The sequence below is a fragment of the Ambystoma mexicanum genome, chromosome 1p, assembly GCF_040938575.1.
Source record: "Ambystoma mexicanum isolate Mex_15411 chromosome 1p, UKY_AmexF1_1, whole genome shotgun sequence".
Taxonomy (NCBI): domain Eukaryota; kingdom Metazoa; phylum Chordata; class Amphibia; order Caudata; family Ambystomatidae; genus Ambystoma; species Ambystoma mexicanum.
In genome coordinates this window covers 1,118,602,026-1,118,620,298 of record NC_090921.1, presented here as the reverse complement: position 1 = coordinate 1,118,620,298, position 18,273 = coordinate 1,118,602,026, and the positions used below count along the sequence as shown (strand labels likewise).

Below are 18,273 nucleotides of genomic sequence, written 5' to 3'. Positions count from 1 at the left end.
AGCAATTCGTTGTTGTAGGTCGGCCTTTTCTTGCTGTATTAAGTAAAGTATGCTCAGTGTTTTGCGCACTAAATAAAGGTGGCACTGCTTACTCTTTCTTGTTTTCTATTTTCTAGCAAACACTGGTGAATTGAAAACATGATGATTCATGGCTTTAAGAGCAGCAAGCAGGACTTCACCTTCGGACCATGGAAAGTGACTGCAGCCAAGACCCACATTATGAAATCTGCTGACGTGGAGAAGCTGGCAGAAGAAATGCACATGCCTTGCCTTCCTGAGATGATGTTCGGGGACAACATACTAAGACTCCAGCACGATTCTGGCTTTGGCATAGAGTTCAATGCCATTGATGCCCTGAAATGTGTCAACAAGCAACAAGGTATGCTGAAAGTGGCCTGTGCTGAAGAGTGGCAGGAAAGCAGATCGGAATCTGAGCATTCCAAGGAAATTTTGAAACCATACGACTGGACTTACACCACTGATTACAAAGGAACGCTAATTGGCGACACTCTAAAGTTCAATGTTGTTCCCACGACAGAGCGCATAGATACAGAAAAATTAAAAGCGAGAGAGCAGATTGTGTTCTTTGAGGAAGTACTTTTATTTGAGGATGAGCTCCATGATCATGGTGTTTCCAGTCTTAGTGTGAAGATTCGGGTGATGCCTTCTAGCTTCTTCCTGCTGTTGAGATTCTTCCTGCGGGTCGACAATGTTCTCATCAGGATGAATGACACAAGGCTGTACTACGATACCCAAAAGAACTTCATGCTTAGAGAATACACATCGAAAGAGAGCAAAATTAGCAGCTTGAGGAATGTGCCTCCTCCGTTGTTCACTGAACCCAATGAGATTGCCCAGTTTTTATCCCCAAGAGAGACTATTTATGAAAAGTTGGAATTCCCAGAGCTTTTGGATTCAGCACCAGCCACTATGCAAGAAAGCTCAAGCATTCAGCCACAGGAAAGCTGACTTGGCAGCGTTTTGGAGCACCATGAAAAGTGTATTTATGTAACCCATGCCACTGACTAGTCATTGAGTTCACAGACGTCTTTATGCTAGCGAAGAAACCACACGTTTGAAAGCTCCTAATGACATAATATCAATAATCTTTCTGCAGGCCATAAGCCCGTAGCATAGTCACAGAATGGTGCCGAAGTGGAGGTATACCTGGTTAAGACTGAAGCGAATCAAGGGAAAATTCATTTAGTAGCCGCATTTCCCCTCCAGTAAATACCTCTTCCCTCAAAGTGTAGACAATACTGACTGTGGCTTGAACGGTTTCATTTTACTGAACGTTTTGTACTAACAAAAATGGCTCCCAGCATCCCAGAGAGGTCCGCCTTTCCCCACTTCTTGAAACACAGACCAGCTATTTTTTTATGTGCCTTGTTTAATTTTGCGTCTTTAACTATTGGTCATCTTTACTAAAATGATACGTTCTGGGGAAGAGTAAAGATTATTAAAACTTTATTAGTGTAGCTTTTTGTGCAGCCTACCAAACGGTGCCATGTTCAGTGATCCCTTTCTGCAGCAGTTCAGAATTGTCTTGATTTGGCTACTAAGTCCTCACGAGAAAATGTTAACAAAGCTTGTTAAAATGCACAGCTCCTAAACATGCATATGAAAAAGAGAAGCCTATTCCATAAGATGCCTTTTGCTGGATTTGTAATGCATGGAGTTCAATGTTGCGACATTGTAAAGGGAGCTAATGGGGAGTTGGGAGGAGTCTGAACAATTAGTATAGTCTGAGCCTTTTGCCTTCTTGGTTGCCATCCAACAGCAGTTGGTAGGAGCAAATTATTTTGCCATATCTTGTTTTTGGGTCTGCTCAAAATGAGTTGATAGTCACAACCTTGCTTAAAACGAGAAGGATCACGTCTGCTGTCACCCCGGTTCTTAAGTAGAGCGAGTTAAGTGTAGTTATTTAGAGACTGACAAGCAGCCCTTTATGCAGTTCTCCTTGACACCCTTGAAGGCAGCTACCAGAACAGGCTTGCAAGCCTACACCGTCACCTCTTTGGCTGTCAAGTTTGTTCTTATCACATGTTCGCAGAAGTGAAACAGGCCTGATGTAAAATGGGCTTATCACTCCATTAATGAGGACAATAATAAAATGTGCTTATTCCCCTAAAGCTGCAATTCCAAAAATGAAAGCTAAGCTGTGACTGTTGCGCAAGAAAGTGGTAATGTTTTAAGGCATTGTTCATTAAAAATGTTCTGTCTTTTTTGGCTGGTGGGCAGTATGTATGGGCTCTACGGGCCTTTCAAAGATGTATTGTCTGTTATTTTAAATTTCATGTTGTACAGCCTATTGTCACAAAAAGTAAAGGTACAAATGCAAAAAGTGCTTAATTCTGAGAATTTCAGGCACACCTTATCCTGGAGACGCACCAACTCTACAAATCTAGAAATGAAAATCAGGGCGGGTGGGAACCAAAAAAATTAAAACTGAAAATGTCAGCACAAGCAACAGTGTTTGTTTTACATTCAGCATATGGGTAGAAAGCAGCGCAAGCAACCCAGCAAAGTCAATGTTGCTCCAAGCTTGTTTGGTGTATTAGAAGAACTGTGCTTGGAGCTTACCAGGGAGAGCACAATGATGGTGTTCCTACTCGTCCCCAGTGTCCTACCCTTTCTACTGCCTCAGAAGAAGCCCCCCAAGTTCTAGGTGCCTTCACTTGTTGCCACCGAGTATTCACAGCTGTAGGTGGGCCTTTATCTGTAAATACACTACACATTGAGTACTGAATCTGCCCAACTAATAGCTTAAAATTGATTTAAGACAGTTATATTTTATATACAAGGCGACACATAGATAGGCAGACAACTGCAATGCTGGTGCGTGCTTTCTTATGGTAATAGAATGATGTATGTATAACGTGCTCTACAGCAGTACCCTGTAGTTATGCTTAAATTGGCTTTTCCACGGGAAGAGCAGTTTTTGGACAGCTTATAACTTGGGTGCCATTTGATGAATCTGCACAAAACTGTGCAAACAAATATATACCCCACTCTGAATTTCTTTTGCAACTGTTTTCTGTGATTTCATCAGGGGGCCGGGGGGCAAAGTTGTATGGGAAACAGATTTTGCTCATGGCTACAGCCCAAATTGCTGGACGGATTTGCACCAAGCTTGGGTGTGGAGCAGCTGCCTGTTCCTGAATGCTTGTTTTTTCGAATTTGGTGTTAATCCATTAAGTAGATTTTTTAAAAAAAAAATTATTTTTGTGTTATTGTTATTTTCTTTTTTTAATGACAAAAACGTAGGTTATCCTGGTTAGGTCCACAGACTCACTTCCCGATTTGGTGTCCACAGATACTTTTGGGCCAATCAAGAAGCTACATAACGTTTGCAGACACGCATAAAGATGCTGATGGATAAATTGAGAAATGTAAGATACGTCAAAACCTTTGAAACAGCGCCATGTTGGATTTAGAACTACACTCGTAGTCCACGAACGTTGTGTTAAAACATTTTTTAAAACACAACATTAAAGTTGGCTTAGAAATTAAACAACGCCTGGGGAGGTGAGTGGTGTTAAGGATGTGGTGGAATATGTAAAAAAAAATCATCTCCAGTGTGTGTATGTATGTATGTATGTATGTATGTGTATATATATATATATATATATATATTATACACACACACATTAAAGAGATGGCAAAGTGCTTATAACCTTGGTGCCGTTCGATGAATCCACAGGATCGACTATGGGTTTAAAGTGGGCATTGGGCCAGGCCTGCTTCAATGTCTACTCTGAGATGCTAAGCAGGCCCTTGGGGGGTGGTTTGGTGGGGCTGTGGTTAAAACTCATGCACTAGAGAATTCAACCATGACTTACATTCCTAAGAGGTGCTGCTCCCTATGACACACACATCAGTATGCATTGCAAAATATGTTTGTTAAAGGACCGTTGGAATTATTAATAACCTGCATTCAATGCTGGAACATCAGGAAACCTCTGGCAATTCATTAAAAAACATTGTTAAAGGGACATTATGGTTAAGTTACATGGTGGCAGTGCATAATCATTGGCCATGCACTACTCAGACTGACACCCTGGACATTAAAAATTACATTGCTAATGGCATCACTGATGACTTCACGTGTAGCAACACTAATCTGTAACAATCCTGACGGAAAGTCCTTACAAGCCGTTATGTTTAGGGCACGGCTACTAACATGAAAGGTGATAGCTACGCTTCTCATCAACTACTCCATGCATTACAAAATGTACTTATTCCAACAGTCTACGGAAAATCTGTTTAATAGTATAGCGATTTAAAAATACATGGGCAATGGCTGAAGCATGGATCACAGGAAAGGAGAGTATCCTTGATCTGGTTGATTTGGCCAGTAAAACTATAAACCCAAGCCTATCAGAAACTTGAGTAATGTAAAACCTCAAGCCAAAGGCTAAGTATACATAATTACTATACATGAGTGTGGCTCTACAGAGTATGCTTGGAGCATCAGTGCATACAAATCTGATGCAATTGCACACACAGGGAAACTAGTAAGGGAGAAACAAGTGCCATAACCAGGGAATACAACTTTGTCATCATGCATATAAAGAAAACCATGTATTCTCTGTCAGGGGCCTGCACATTTTTCCACGTATGCGCACCATGAGCTTAGGCAAACCTCTAAAGAAATGCTTACTATCACTAAAGAAAAACCATATCCCTTAATGTGTGATGTCATCAGTGGTGTAATCAATGATGTCATCTTTGAATTCCTGGGTGTTGGTCTGAGAAGTGCATGGTGGGGGTGGGATTTATGGTTGCATAGCTTACAATAACTGGACACTTTTCTTAGTTTTTTTTGCGATTATGCAGTGTAACCATCATGTCCCTTTTAACAATGTTTTTTTTTCTACAAGTGTCTATTGAAGCTTGTGGATCTGCTTAGAATCACATGCTATGCATAGGCTGACATCTAGTGGTAGTCGCATAGTATTGCATGACTTGTTTTAAAAATTTGAAAACGGACACCGACTGGGTGTTTTTGTAATACTATCCCTTGTGTGATGTCTGTTGTACACATGGTCATTCACGCGTCGAGGTCCCTCGTATTGATTTTTTCCTCCATCGTAGTCGGTCGCGTGTTGAAGAAATTTCTGGCTAACGCCATTATCATTATAAAGTTATACAGTTCTAATAGCCGTTCCAATATTTGTTTGTGCATCATTTCTTCGACCGACCTTCGGTGACGTTTGACGGACGGCTCGTGTTACCATCTTCGACGGGTGGTCCTCAACTCGACTAACTTCGACACTCACCAGGCTCTGTACTGTCACAGTAGCGAGAGTGGGGGGAGGTCATTTACTCCTATACTTGGAGAATGCCTGTTACGTTTACACTGTTTTCCACTATTCATCGTGCTCCCTTTCATATGAAACATGGAAAATGCACCATTTAAATTGTGCCGGTCCTGCAACCTCAAATATCACTGGAAGAACACTTGCTGTGTGTGCAATCATTGTCTTCCTAAAGACCACACAGACAAACACTGCAAGTCCTGCAAGCTCTTCAAACCTAAAAAGTTAAAAGATCACTGCACTAAGCATTGGGCTGCCCTCACCATGCAGGCTGAAGCCTCCATCGACGTAGCAGTTGCAAAGAGTCTGACGAAGGCAGCTATGGCACACATAGTGGCACCGAAGTCGATCTGGATTACATGGGTTCCCATGTGCTAGTCCGTGCCGCCAGTAAGCAAGCCGGTAGCCCTGTGATGCAGACTACACCCGGTGACTAAAGCACCCATAGCCATAATCGCACTAAGCACACAACCCCAAGCTGTACACCGACCACTGCATTGGAAAAACACAGCCACACAGGGTGGAAAGAGAAAATCCTTTGTACAAAGTGTCCATTGTTCTCTGGGTCCTCGCAGTCTCGATCACTGCAAGAAAAAAATCTCAAACAGACCATTACCGACACTGCTCATAAAAAGTCCTTCCTTTCGAATGCTGAGGAACAGACACCGAAAACTAAAATCTTGACACAAAGTTCTGGCATGTCAAAAATACAACAAATAAGGTTAAAACACGCCCCGAAAACGCTTCTTAAAACGAGACCATCGAAATCTTTAAATATTTTGAGTCCCGTAGATGCCACGCCACAGGAGAAACATTACACCCCCTCCAAGACCAATTTACCAGAGCCTTTAACATCCTGCGAAACAGGCTTCTTACCCAGAACCCCCTCTCTCGGGGTCACACACATTTCCCAAATCCACTGAGCGGACTATGGAAAAATTTGAGAAGGTCATGGAACATATTTTGTGCTTTGTAGATTTCACAGATAGACACCCAGAAGAATTCCTACACCCACAGGGTAGTGGAGAATCACGTGCTAAGGTACAAAGGTTAGACATCTCAGAACCAAGTACTTCCTCAGGACAGCCTATACCTCTTAATAGTCAAGACACTTGTGGTGATTAATACTTAATTGACCCCAAACATTAGGGTGATCAGTAATCACAGGATGACTAATACACCCAAGACCAATTTTATGATGACGATAACCCAGATATATATATTACCATCTCCAGAGGACCTAGAACAGGCAATTGCTGATGCCCAAAAGATAATCTGATGCAGTATAATGAACTGCTAATTAAAGCAGCTCAACACTTTAAAATTGGTACCCGAGAAGCCCTGCAAGATCAGGACTTTGTGGGTGATGTGTTTTGGGAGATAAAAGAGCAGTAACACGGTTCTTTCCCTTACTCCAATTTGTGCAAAGACTAATCAAACTGTCTCCACTACACCTACATTAACCAGGGCTGTTAATCCTAGAATTGTATTTCTTTTCCCCAAACCTGCTCCAACTGATCCCCTCTACATCGGAGGACAGTTAAAACCAAACTCTTTACTGGTAACAACCACAATAAAGACAGCAGGCACCCCATTGGCATCTGCAGTCCCCCACAGACAAGGAAAATAAGTTATATACAATGGGCAGAAAGGTGGCAACATCAGGAGTGTACCAAACGTGTATCACCAATAACATGACCCTACTACCCAGTTACAGTTGTCATATCTGGGACACAGTGCAGCAACAAATTGACACTGTTCCCAAACCCTTAAAATCACAAATATTAAAGGCAATCTACAAAGGTAAACAGGTTGCCAGCTGTATCTTAAATAATAACTTGGACGCAGCAGATTATGTTGCACACATTATAGCGGAAGGGACACTTATAAAACGCCACATGTGGCTGCGTCAATCGGGCTTCAAATTAGAAACCTAGGCTACCTTGTTAAATATGCCAATCTAACCGAATGGTCTGTTTGGTAAAGCAATCTATGATGCACTAAAGAGTGCAAAAGAGGAACATGAGACATTGAAGTCTTGGGTCAGATCACCAACAAACCATTTATAGAATGGGGGGTGTTTAATACACGTCACTTTCATGGGCAAGGATAACCACGTTCAATGGGAACAGCCAGGGACAATCCTCTTCCTGGAGTAATCGCCAGGGTCGATATACCCCTTACCAATTCAATTTTCAAAGAGGGTATAGAAGGGCTATAGGTAGGGGAAGAGCCTCCACTACTTGTGGCTCCTCTTCCTCTAAACAATGACATCCCAGTACAGGTTAACTGCCATGCAACTCCAGTCGGAGGTCACATTTGCCAATTCACCATGCATGGTAGGGGATCACATAAGATCAGTGGGTGTTATCCACAGTGGCGCAGGGATACTCCATTTAATTTTAGAAAAACCCCAGCATCCTCCTCCAAAACACTGGAAGATGTCACCACACATTTGAAACACATTGTGTATAGGCACTATATAAATAAACTATCATATCATACCACAAGAAGATTCTACTTGGCGAAATCAAGTTTCTTCTCCAAAAAGCCGCAATAGAGCTGGTCCCAGCTCAACAGGTAAACAATGGTATCTATTCAGTGTACTTCATTGTGCCAAAGAAAGACCTAACTATGTGCCCTATGTTAGACCTGCGTCCAGTCAACACATATGTGAAACTATAAAGGTTTTGCATGACAACGCTACAAGAGGTAATTCCACTCTTAAACAGGGGGATTACATGGCAACATTGGACATGAAAGATACATTCTTTCATATTTCAATGTTGCCAGCGCAGAGAAAATGCCTGCGCTTCCAAATATCAAACCTACACTACCAATGCAAGGTACTCCCCTTTGGCATTTCACCAGCGCCAAGGGTGATCACAAAAGTGCTAGCAGCGGTAGTGGGGCGCCTGCAAAGGGAATCCATCCCAGTATACCATTATCTCAACGACTGGCTCATAACTGGGGAAACGCCACACATTTGCGAAAACAGAAAACAATCAATCTGTTGTTCAAATTGGGGTTCTCAATCAACGAGAAAAAGTCAAGTCTTGTCCTCAGTCAAGTAAAACAATTCCTGGGAGCAATAATAAAAATACAAGAAGAGTTGGTTTTCCTTTAAAACGAGAGCATACAAAATATGTGCAAAGCAATGCACCTGCTTGGCTTGGGATGATGGCTTCCTGCATTCATCTTGTTTCACACGCGCGATTGCGCATGCGTCCGATGTAAGAATGGCTAGCGAGTGGTCTCGGGCAAGCAGTCAGCAGGACGATCTAGTGGTTGTTTCGCAACCCTTGGTACAAGCTCTACGCTGGTGTACAAAAGAAAATATTAAAAGGGAAACCTTTTCGCAACCCACCAGTGCAGGCCACTCTCGCAAAAGACGCCTCGCTCAGGATGGGAAGCACATTACCTTCATCGCACTGCACACGACATGTGGACAGGAACAACACAAAAACCACATTAACCTACTAGAACAGTCCTCAAAGCCCTACAAGCATTCCAGCTACACTTAACTGGGCAAACCGTTCCAATACTCACAGAAAGTACCACTGCCATGTTGTATCTCTACAAAAAGGACGGTACACCCTCTCCAAGTCTGTCCAGGTTAGCCAAAAAGATTTGGAATTGGCCATATAGGTATGTTGTATAGGTGCATGGTTGTCATCGGATACTGTGGTTATTAGGTCATTTTAGTCGAGTATTGTCTTATCCCTCCCGTTCCCTATATAGAGTTAACTAACTCCAGAGTGAAACAAATTAGGAGTTTCTAAAGGGGAGGCAGAATTGTAGTTAGAGCAAAGGGGGGGCAGCATTAAAGGTGAAAGGGGGACACCATATCTCATCTGGCGACTTTGTTTCACCGCCATGAGGGTCATCTTCTATCCCCCCACCCCATAATACTCTCTCAGATAGCCACCCGAGGTTGGGATCAGGTAACTTCTGCCTTTACCCGGCCACAAGAGGAGAGACTTTCTCTGGGAAAGGAGTGATGGCATCGCCAGATTAATAAATACATATATATATATTTCGAATGGATTGTGTCCTCCAACATATTCCTCATCTTTGACATGTAATGTCCAGCTTCGGAAATGTTTCTGGCAGAGGGCTCCCTGCATTGATGGTGTTGTGTCAATGACACTCGGAGCCTCCGTCGAGGGTGACTTCATCGGATGTTATAAGTAGCACGCACGGTGCCCGTTGGCCTCAGTTCAGTTTTTCCACAAACGTGTTTGTTTCTGGAAACTCTGCCCGCCTCGTACTTTTCTGTTGCGATGTCTTCGTCTTCCACTCCGACCCTTCGATCCGGGTTCAAGAAATGCAGGGACTGTGGTTCCAAAATGTCGATCACGGACCTGCATCGAGTCTGTCTGTGGTGCCTGGGCAAGGGCCACGAGACGGATACGTGCTCCAAGTGTCAATCCATGACAGGAAAGGCCTTACAGGAATGAAAGGGGAAGCTTCAGATAGGCAATGTGTCCAAGCCCCATAAGTCCCGACCTGCTGGGCCTTCGCCCGGCGAGTCAAGAGGCGACTAAGCTCTCGTAGTGGTTCCCACCACTCTTCATTCTCGTCAAAGCACTCGATGAGAAAGCACCGCCAGTCGCCTTCCTGGGCATCTTCGTCAGGCGACACCCTTGAGAAGGTGACTTTCCCGTCCAAAAAGTCGACACCGGAGGAGAGGGAAGCTTTCCGTGTGGAGATGCTTAAGAGCGTTGAAAAACAGGGCAGAACTAGAACCACGCCTTCTGTGGAAAACGGCAAGGAGTGGTCTCGACCGGAAACTCGCAAGCCTGAGTAAACAGCGCAATCCCCATCGAGAGCCCTTGAAGCCTCGATCGGACAAGGTGTCCAAGGATCACTCGAGGCGTGGTGACCGGTCCAGGTCGTCGACGCATTCGAAGCCCTCAGCGCAAAAGCTGTTGACGGAACCCATTGGGTCCTAGACTCCTGTCAGGCCTTCGCCATTGTCGACTCCAAGACCGATTTTGTCAGTTCAGTGCCTGGGGCCTGTGGAACCTCGGAAAAGGCTCTGGCTAAGTCAGGTCTACAGCTGAATCATATTTTACTCCTCTACCGAAGAAAGATTCCCTCACTTCGAATTTTGAGGAGGAGGAGCATTCAGAGGAGGAAGATGCCCCGTTTGGTCTCCAGTATGGCACCTCTAATATGCCGAACTGTCTCATTTCGGAGAGCAGGATGCAAGATCTTTGTGACACTTTGCATAATGCTATTGGCACCTCTCCTGAGCTGGAGTTTGGCAAGCCAGAGCCAGGGAAGCATGCTGACGGCTTCTATCAGCAACTTATGTCTCGAGTTGTGGACTATTTGGGCTGGTCTAGATCTCCAGTACATTTTGATCAGGATGATCTCACAGATATTTTGGACCAGGGTCCGCCCACGGATCCTGTATTACCTTTCAATGTGGCTCTTCAAAAAGGGTGGCCAGGAATTGGGAGACCCCGAAGTCTAATCCGGCAGTGGACAAATATCTTACACGAAATACCACCCTTCAGTAGAGACCCCCAGCTACCTGTCTCAACACTCCACTCCTGAGGGTCTGGTGGTCCAGGCAAGCACAGGCAATACCTGAGGTTTGCCATTGGCGGCTCGCACATTCAGTTTCGAGTCCTGCCATTCGGGTTGACCTTCGCCCGAGGGTGTTCACCAAACTGATGGTTATAGTGGCAGCGCATCTCAGGGGGGGATTCACTTTTACCCCTACATGGACAATTGGCTGATCAGGGCACGTTCTCCCGAACAAGCCGTGGATCATCTCAACGTTACCTGCCACATCCTTCACAGACTGGGCTTTTCCCTCAATTTCAAGAAGTCTCAGATGACACCTTCCCAACAGCTCCAGTACATATGGGCTGTCTTAGACACGTCCTTGGGAAAGTGCTCACCACCCAAGGTGGGGGCTCAAGACATTCTCCAGATGGTAGCTAAATTCCAGAATGCCCACAGTCTCCCGGCTTTCGAATTAGGCCTCATGACATCTTGCATTTTTCTGGTGCCGGTGGCCCGCCTGCGAATGAGGTCCTTTCAGTGGGCTTTCAGAATGCAATTGTCCCAGTTCTCGGGATGGATGTCGGAACAACTTCAGATCCCGACCAGAGTCTCACAAGATCTTCTGCGAGGAAATTATTCTGAAGGGGGGAACGTTTTTGTCAACCATGGCCGGAGATTACTGTAGTGACCGATGCCTCACACTCTGGGTGGGGAGCTCACACCAACGATTTCACTGTAGGCGGTTGTTGGTGTCCGTCAAAGTCCAAACTACACATCAATCATTTAGAGCTGAGAGTAATCGGACTAGAGCTGGAGGCTTTTCTCCCGTCTGTGCGGGGAAGGCAGGTCCTGATCATGATGGACAATATTGTGGCCATGAAGTACCTTAACCAGAGAGGAGGGGTAGTGTCACTACCACTGTGCAGAGAGGCAATGCAGCTCTGGTATTGGGCTATTCAAGAAGGAATCTCCCTGTCCGCAGTTCACCTAGCCGGGGAGGAGAACACGACGGCGAACTCTCTGAAGAGGCAGAGCACGGTCTCCCATGAATGTGGGAGTTGGCTCAGGAAGTCCTTCAAGATATCTTCACCCTTTGGGGAACCCCTCAAGTGGATCTGTTCACGACCGGGATCAACCGCAAGTGCGAGCGGTACTTCTTAAGGGAATTTCCTCTGAGCGATCTAGGAGACGCGTTTGCAGTGGATTGGGTATACCCGCTGCTGTATGCGTTTCTTCCAGTCCCTATTATTCCTCAAGTAATCGGGAGGTTGATACGGTTCGGGAGCCACATGACCCTCATTGCCCCGGATTGGGCCAGATGAACATGCTACCTGGACCTTCTGGACATGTCCATCTGCCGTCTGATACATCTTCTACAAAGAGAGGATCTTCTCTTGCAAGGGGAGGGACAGGTTCTCCATCCAGAGGTCAACACTGTCGATCTTGACACTTGTTTTCTGATTAGTTGAACTACAAGGATTGGGACCTCCTGGATGACGTGATGGAGGTGTTGCTTTCGGCCAGAAGGCCAGCAACAAAGTTTCTTGACCTTTATTGTTGGAATACATTTTGCGACTGGTTCAGGGAAAAGAATGTTCATCCTTTTCAATGTACGACTCTGGATGTTCTATCCTTTCTGCTTTCATTAGCACACAAAGGTCTTCAGGTTGGAACCATTAAGAGTTACCTGGCAGCGCTTTCCATCTTCAAGTGGTCATCTGAGGCATGCTCCTGGTGACTCAATTTCTAAAAGGGCTCACAAATGTGTTCCCTCCCACATTCTGCTTTTCAGGTTGTGGTTTGGGACCTCAACCTGGTGGTGTAATTCCTAATGTATGCACCATTTGAACCCTTGCACACGTCTGTTGAGGTTGTTAACCTTTAAGCCAATACTATTTTTTGCTCTTACATCTGCACGTAGAGTGAGCGAGTTGCAGGCACTTTCTTCCAAGCCACCCTTTACTATATTCCACAAGGGCAGGGTTGTGTTGAGGGTGAGGCCCTCCTTCCTACCTAAGTCACTTAAGTCAGAAAACTGTGCTGCCGGCCTTTTATCCTCCTCCGCAAACTAGTAAGGAAGAGGAAAGGCTCCATGGATTGGACCCTAGGAGAGCATTGTTTTTATATTTCCAGGATGTCCAAGTTGAGAGTGGACGACCAGCTCTTTGTTGGGTACACTGGATGTAATTTAGGCCAGGCTGTTTCCAAACAGACCTTCTCTAGGTGGACCATTCTCACTATTTCGACAGCCCTGCAAATGGGTGTCCCTATTAAAAACATCTGTGATGCTGCAACGTGGTCCTCAATATACACGTTTACTAAGCATTATTCTCTGGATACTGCCCATGCTCAGGATGTCGCTTTTGGTAAGGCAGTGCTACTCTGCCCTTTAACACTGTGCAGGTCTAAATTCTTCACCCTCCTCCAAACATGGATACTGCTTTGGGAGTCTGTCAAAGATGAGGAACCATTGGAAGAACAAGTTACTTACCAACTGGAAACGTTCTTTCGACTGGATGTTCCTCCAACATATTCCTCATTGCCTTCCCAACCTTCCCCTCTGTAGAATTTCCTGTGTTATTACAGCTTTCGTTCCAACAAGGCTGAGTACTGTCCTGCCCGGGTTTATGGGCTTTCTTGCTAACACAAGGAGGGGGAAAAACAGAACTGAGGCCAACAGGCACCTTACGTGCTACTTATAACATCTGATGACGTCACCCTCGACTGAGGCCTCCGAGGGACATCGACTCGATGCAGGGCGCCCTCTGCCTAAAACATTTCCAGAGCCGAAGCTGGACATTACATGTCAAAGATGAGGAATACGTTTGAGGAACATGCAGTAGAAACGTTGGTAAGTAACTTGTTCTTATGCGGCTTGTGGAATCTGCTTAGATCACATGCTATGCATAGACCGACATCTAGTGGTAGCTGCTGAGTATTACAGTTTTTTGTTTTCGAAACTCGAAAAAAGGGACGTTGACAGGGCGTGCCAGTACTAACCCTAGTGTGTCGTCCACTGTACGCATGGTCCTTCACGCATTGAGGTCCCTTAGATAGTTTTTTTCTGCCCTCATAGTCAGACGCATATCACAGAGGTCCTTCTCGGCTGACTCTATTATTTAGAAGAAGTGTAATTCTAGTATGTTTTTGTATTTTCAGTTTACCGCAAAAATCTTTGGCGACGGTTTCTAGGACAAGTTTCCATCGTCGACAATGGCACCCATCTCGATGATCCTCTACGGCCTCTGAAGGCCCCACTGGGCCTCAGCCTTGCACAGCAGGGAGGGCGGGGGGAGTTTCATATTCTAAACTTGTTAAGAGAATGCATATTAGTCCCATCTATTTCGCCAGGCTGCCGCCCCCACACATCATGGAAAAGGCCCCTTTTACATTTTGCCCTTCCTGTAATGGGTAGCTCCCCTGGAAAGACTTGCACTGGGTGTGCAATCTTTGTCTCCCAAGGGATCACACAGAGGGACAGTGCAAGTCTTGCAAACTGTTCAGGCCTAAAACACTAAAGGACTGTAAGATCAAACGCTGGGCCCACCAGTCCATGCAGGCTGAGGCGCCTGGGACGTTGAGGGAGCCTCCAGCAATGGCAGCATCAACGTCTTAAGTGACGCAGAGGGCGATCGGGATCCATCTGATTCCTGCGTGCGACCCCCTGACCCCAATGGGCAGGCCAGCCGTTCTGCTATGGGGATAACACCCCGGCGGCTCAAGCACTACCAAGTCTCATCACACCACGCACACACCCCATGGCCGAAAGTCGACAACGCCACCGACCGATAGGCCACATGCTGTGTCGAGGGGGAGCGTCCAAACCTTCGCTGTCCTCTGGACCATCGCGATCACCATATGACCGGCCCCTCAAACAGACAGTAAAGTCAGTTTCCGACACTGAGTCTAAACCTAGAAAATCCTCAGGCACCGACGACCGGGCGTTGAAAGACATGCAGACAGCCCCCCCAAAAAAAGCTTGAAAAGGAGCAAGTTAATCAAAAAGCATGTTCCCGACACCCTGCTAAAGGCCCAAACATCGAAAAAACCAAGTCTTCGACGTCCCAGGATAAAAAGCTTCAAGGTTCTAAAACAAGGGATTACACTACCCCCTGAAGGAACTCTTTCAGGGGCTATGCACCATAAGAAAACACCTGTCCCAGAGCCCCCACCTACACCTGCTACTCTTACTCCCTCTGTGGTACCAACCTCTTCACAGTGGACCACAGAGCAATTTGATAAAGTTATGAAGAGGATGTCCTGTTTTATTAATTTCTTTGACGACCACTGTGAGGTCCTCCAAAATCTTCAGGGAACCCCACAGAGCAGGGCAGCAGTCATTCAGCCCACTGACAAAAGCGCCCGCCTAGAAATCATGCAGGCTACCACCTTGCATCAGGACCTAGGGCAAGCTACTAATTACCATACCACGCAAGGCTCACAAGACCTGCAATATACACAGACCCAGAGGACAAAGGGGAAACGGTGGACTTGGACCAATATTATTATTATGATGATGATGACGTATAAATCATCTAGTCCCCCAGATCACACCGACCCACCAGTGGCTGACTCCCTGGTAGACAACCAGTTACAAAATAATGACCTGCTCCTAAAGGCGGCAGAGCACTTCAAGACACACAAGAAGCCCAAGTTGACAAAGACTTTGTGGATAAAAAAAAACAGCACCCAATGTATCCCCCTGTTATAAGCAGTACAGAGACGCATCCAACCCTCTCTGCTTACACCTAATTTAACACGGGCAGTCAACCCACACACATCAAGAAGATGTTCATACCAGCCCCCTCAGACTCCTTATACATTATGGGGCAGTTAAAGCCTGACTCTTTAGTAGTTACTGCTACAAAAAAGAGGGCAGGAACCACTCTAGCCTCTGCTTTAGTCCCTCCTGAAGGGAGAGTAAAGAAATCTATAGCCTGGGCAGGAAGGTATCTTCCTCGGCAGCCTACCAAACAAGGATAGCTAATAAAACAAATTAGGGGCAGATCCTCCTCCTCAAGAGGGGGCTCAACTCGCCCCAAGTAATGATCACCCGTTACAGGTTCCCTCCCATGCCACTCCAGTAGGAGGTTGTATTTCACACTTTACCCACGCATGGGAGGGGATCACTTTGGACAAGTGGGTACTTTCAACCGTGCCTGGGGGATATTTCATAAAACTGATCCAAACACCAAACAACCACCAACCAAGAGAAAGGCAGACTTCACAGGTGTAACAACGGATCCCGTTGGAAGAGGTGAAGGAGCTGCTTCTAAAGGACGCCATAGAAATCGTCCAGGGGTATTTATTCAGTGTATTTCCTTGTGCTGAAAGAGACCTAACCAATGCGCCCTGACCTAGACCTGCGCTCTGCAAGCACCTATGTTAAACCACAACATTTTTGCATGACAACGCTACAGGAGGAGAACCCACTGCTAAAACAGGGGGACTACATGGCAAACTTGGATATGAAAGATGCATACTTTCATACTTCAATGTTCCGACGGCACAGAAGTTTCTTGCATTTCAAAATAGCGAACCAGCACTACCAATTGAAGGTGCTACCCTTCGGCTTAGCCTCCGCTCCAAGGGCATTCACCAAGGACTGAGTCCTCATATCGTTTTTCTAATGATCAGACACAAACTGAGTCATTGAAACATTTGGTTATTTACTGCAACCATTTTGAACTCGCACAGTGTGATTTTTATAAGTGTGCTAAAAATGGGTAATACTTTAAGCGCCTGATAACGGTGCTGGATGAACATGATGTGGGGAACATCTGTTAAAACCATAGTGACACTAACAACATTTCGTTCAATGTTGGTGAATGAATTGGAAAAAAGAGATGCCTTGAATTTAGAATAACAATAGTCACCTAAGAAATTGAGTGGGAACACATTCAAAACATGTTTAGTGTAGACATTTGTTTTTTCCTTTCTCCTTATATATTGGCAAAAAAATGTATTGAAATTGGAAGACACCATATTTTTTTAAACAATTTTAATTGTTACTGAAATTTGTAGAACATTTATTTGCAAATTCTTGTTTTATTTCTTTTAATTTCTTTTAATTATATGTAATGACAAACAAAACTGTTTATATGTTGTAAAAGTTCGTTAATCAAACTAATAAACAACTTTGATATAAAAAATATATGATTGCTGCATACTTAGAACATGGACATTTCAAAAGGTAGGATGGGACTGTATCGAGAGGCTTCAAATGAAAGTCTGTGATGTGGAAAATAGAGTAGGTGTTACACTTTTCCCACGTCACCCACCAGTGCCATCGCCACAATTTGATTTTTGCTTTGTCTGGCTGTTCTAGAGGTAGTGATAGGTAATGTCGGCTTTTGTTAGAATTTCATTGCAATAGGTTTCCCAAGCATATAAAGGACTGTTCTGCTGACCATATAGAGCTGTTGCTAATAGCGTCCTTAAGGTCATAAAATCATGTGGATTGTTAATGCTCATTAGAGTCAGGGCTTGCCATGCAACTATTACAGACATGGACACCAAGCCTAGCTCGTAATTAGGATTGCAAGTGGTAGGCTCTGGGGTAAAGATAGATTTCTTTTCTGTAGGTTCCCTCTATTAGGTCCCAATTTGGCTGGCTGTTTGGTGGCTTTGCCTGTGCCCCATAGGTAATAGCTGGAACACTTTCTGTTTATAGAAATTAATAACTGGAATGTATGACAATTTACCAAATTTCATATGTATTAATTTGCCCTGCATTGCCAAAGTCTGCCTCTTTGTCCTTAGCTCATTTTTGTAAGGTTGGTCAGAGATATTGTTGCTAATATTTTGACCCAAACAACTATATTCGTTGACTATGTCAAGAGGAAAATTAGTAAGTGTCCATCGAAATTTGGATTTAGATTTAGATTTGCTAGTAGGATGGCGCAATATCATGGTGTTGGATTTCTGGATTCCACGTAGTTATCCAGGGCGTTAAGCTTGCGGTGGAGTTCAATGGGGGTTTGATCAATTAAAATGAGGTCAGCATGTAAAAGCCAGGATAACTCCCTGTGACCAATTTTGGGAGGGAAGGAAAACGTATGATTGAAAAAAAATATATATGCATAAAAGTTTAAAAAAATTGATGCTAAGGTACAACCTTGTTTTAGGCCAGAGTAGGCTGGCATCGCTTTTGATAAGAGTCCATCTTTTGTTAATTTTACTTGTATCTTTTTACCAGAATAAAACTGATAAATTAAATTTAAAATATGTGGGGGACATGCCGCCTCCAACAATTTGGACTATAACAATTCCTGTGATACAGAGTCGAAGGCTTGTTTTAAATCTATTAAAGCCAGTAAGATAGGTTGTTGTTTAATAGATGAAAGTAAAAGTAGATTCCTTTGACAAAGCCTGATTGATGAGGATTGAACATGTTTGACGTCTTCATTCATTCTGTGAGATCTTTCAGAAC

At 44.6% G+C, this 18,273-nt stretch overlaps 1 protein-coding gene across 1 annotated transcript in view; it reads left to right on the top strand.

Moving 5' to 3' along the window:
* Nucleotides 1-2,466, top strand: part of TIPRL (TOR signaling pathway regulator) — a 51,027-nt gene extending 48,561 nt beyond the window's left edge. The window contains exon 2 of the mRNA XM_069604760.1: nucleotides 117-2,466. Coding sequence (XP_069460861.1) covers nucleotides 139-969 — 831 coding nt within the window. The 5' untranslated portion in view covers nucleotides 117-138 and the 3' untranslated portion in view covers nucleotides 970-2,466. The remainder of the gene's footprint in view (nucleotides 1-116) is intronic.
* The last annotated feature ends 15,807 nt before the right edge of the window (nucleotides 2,467-18,273 follow it).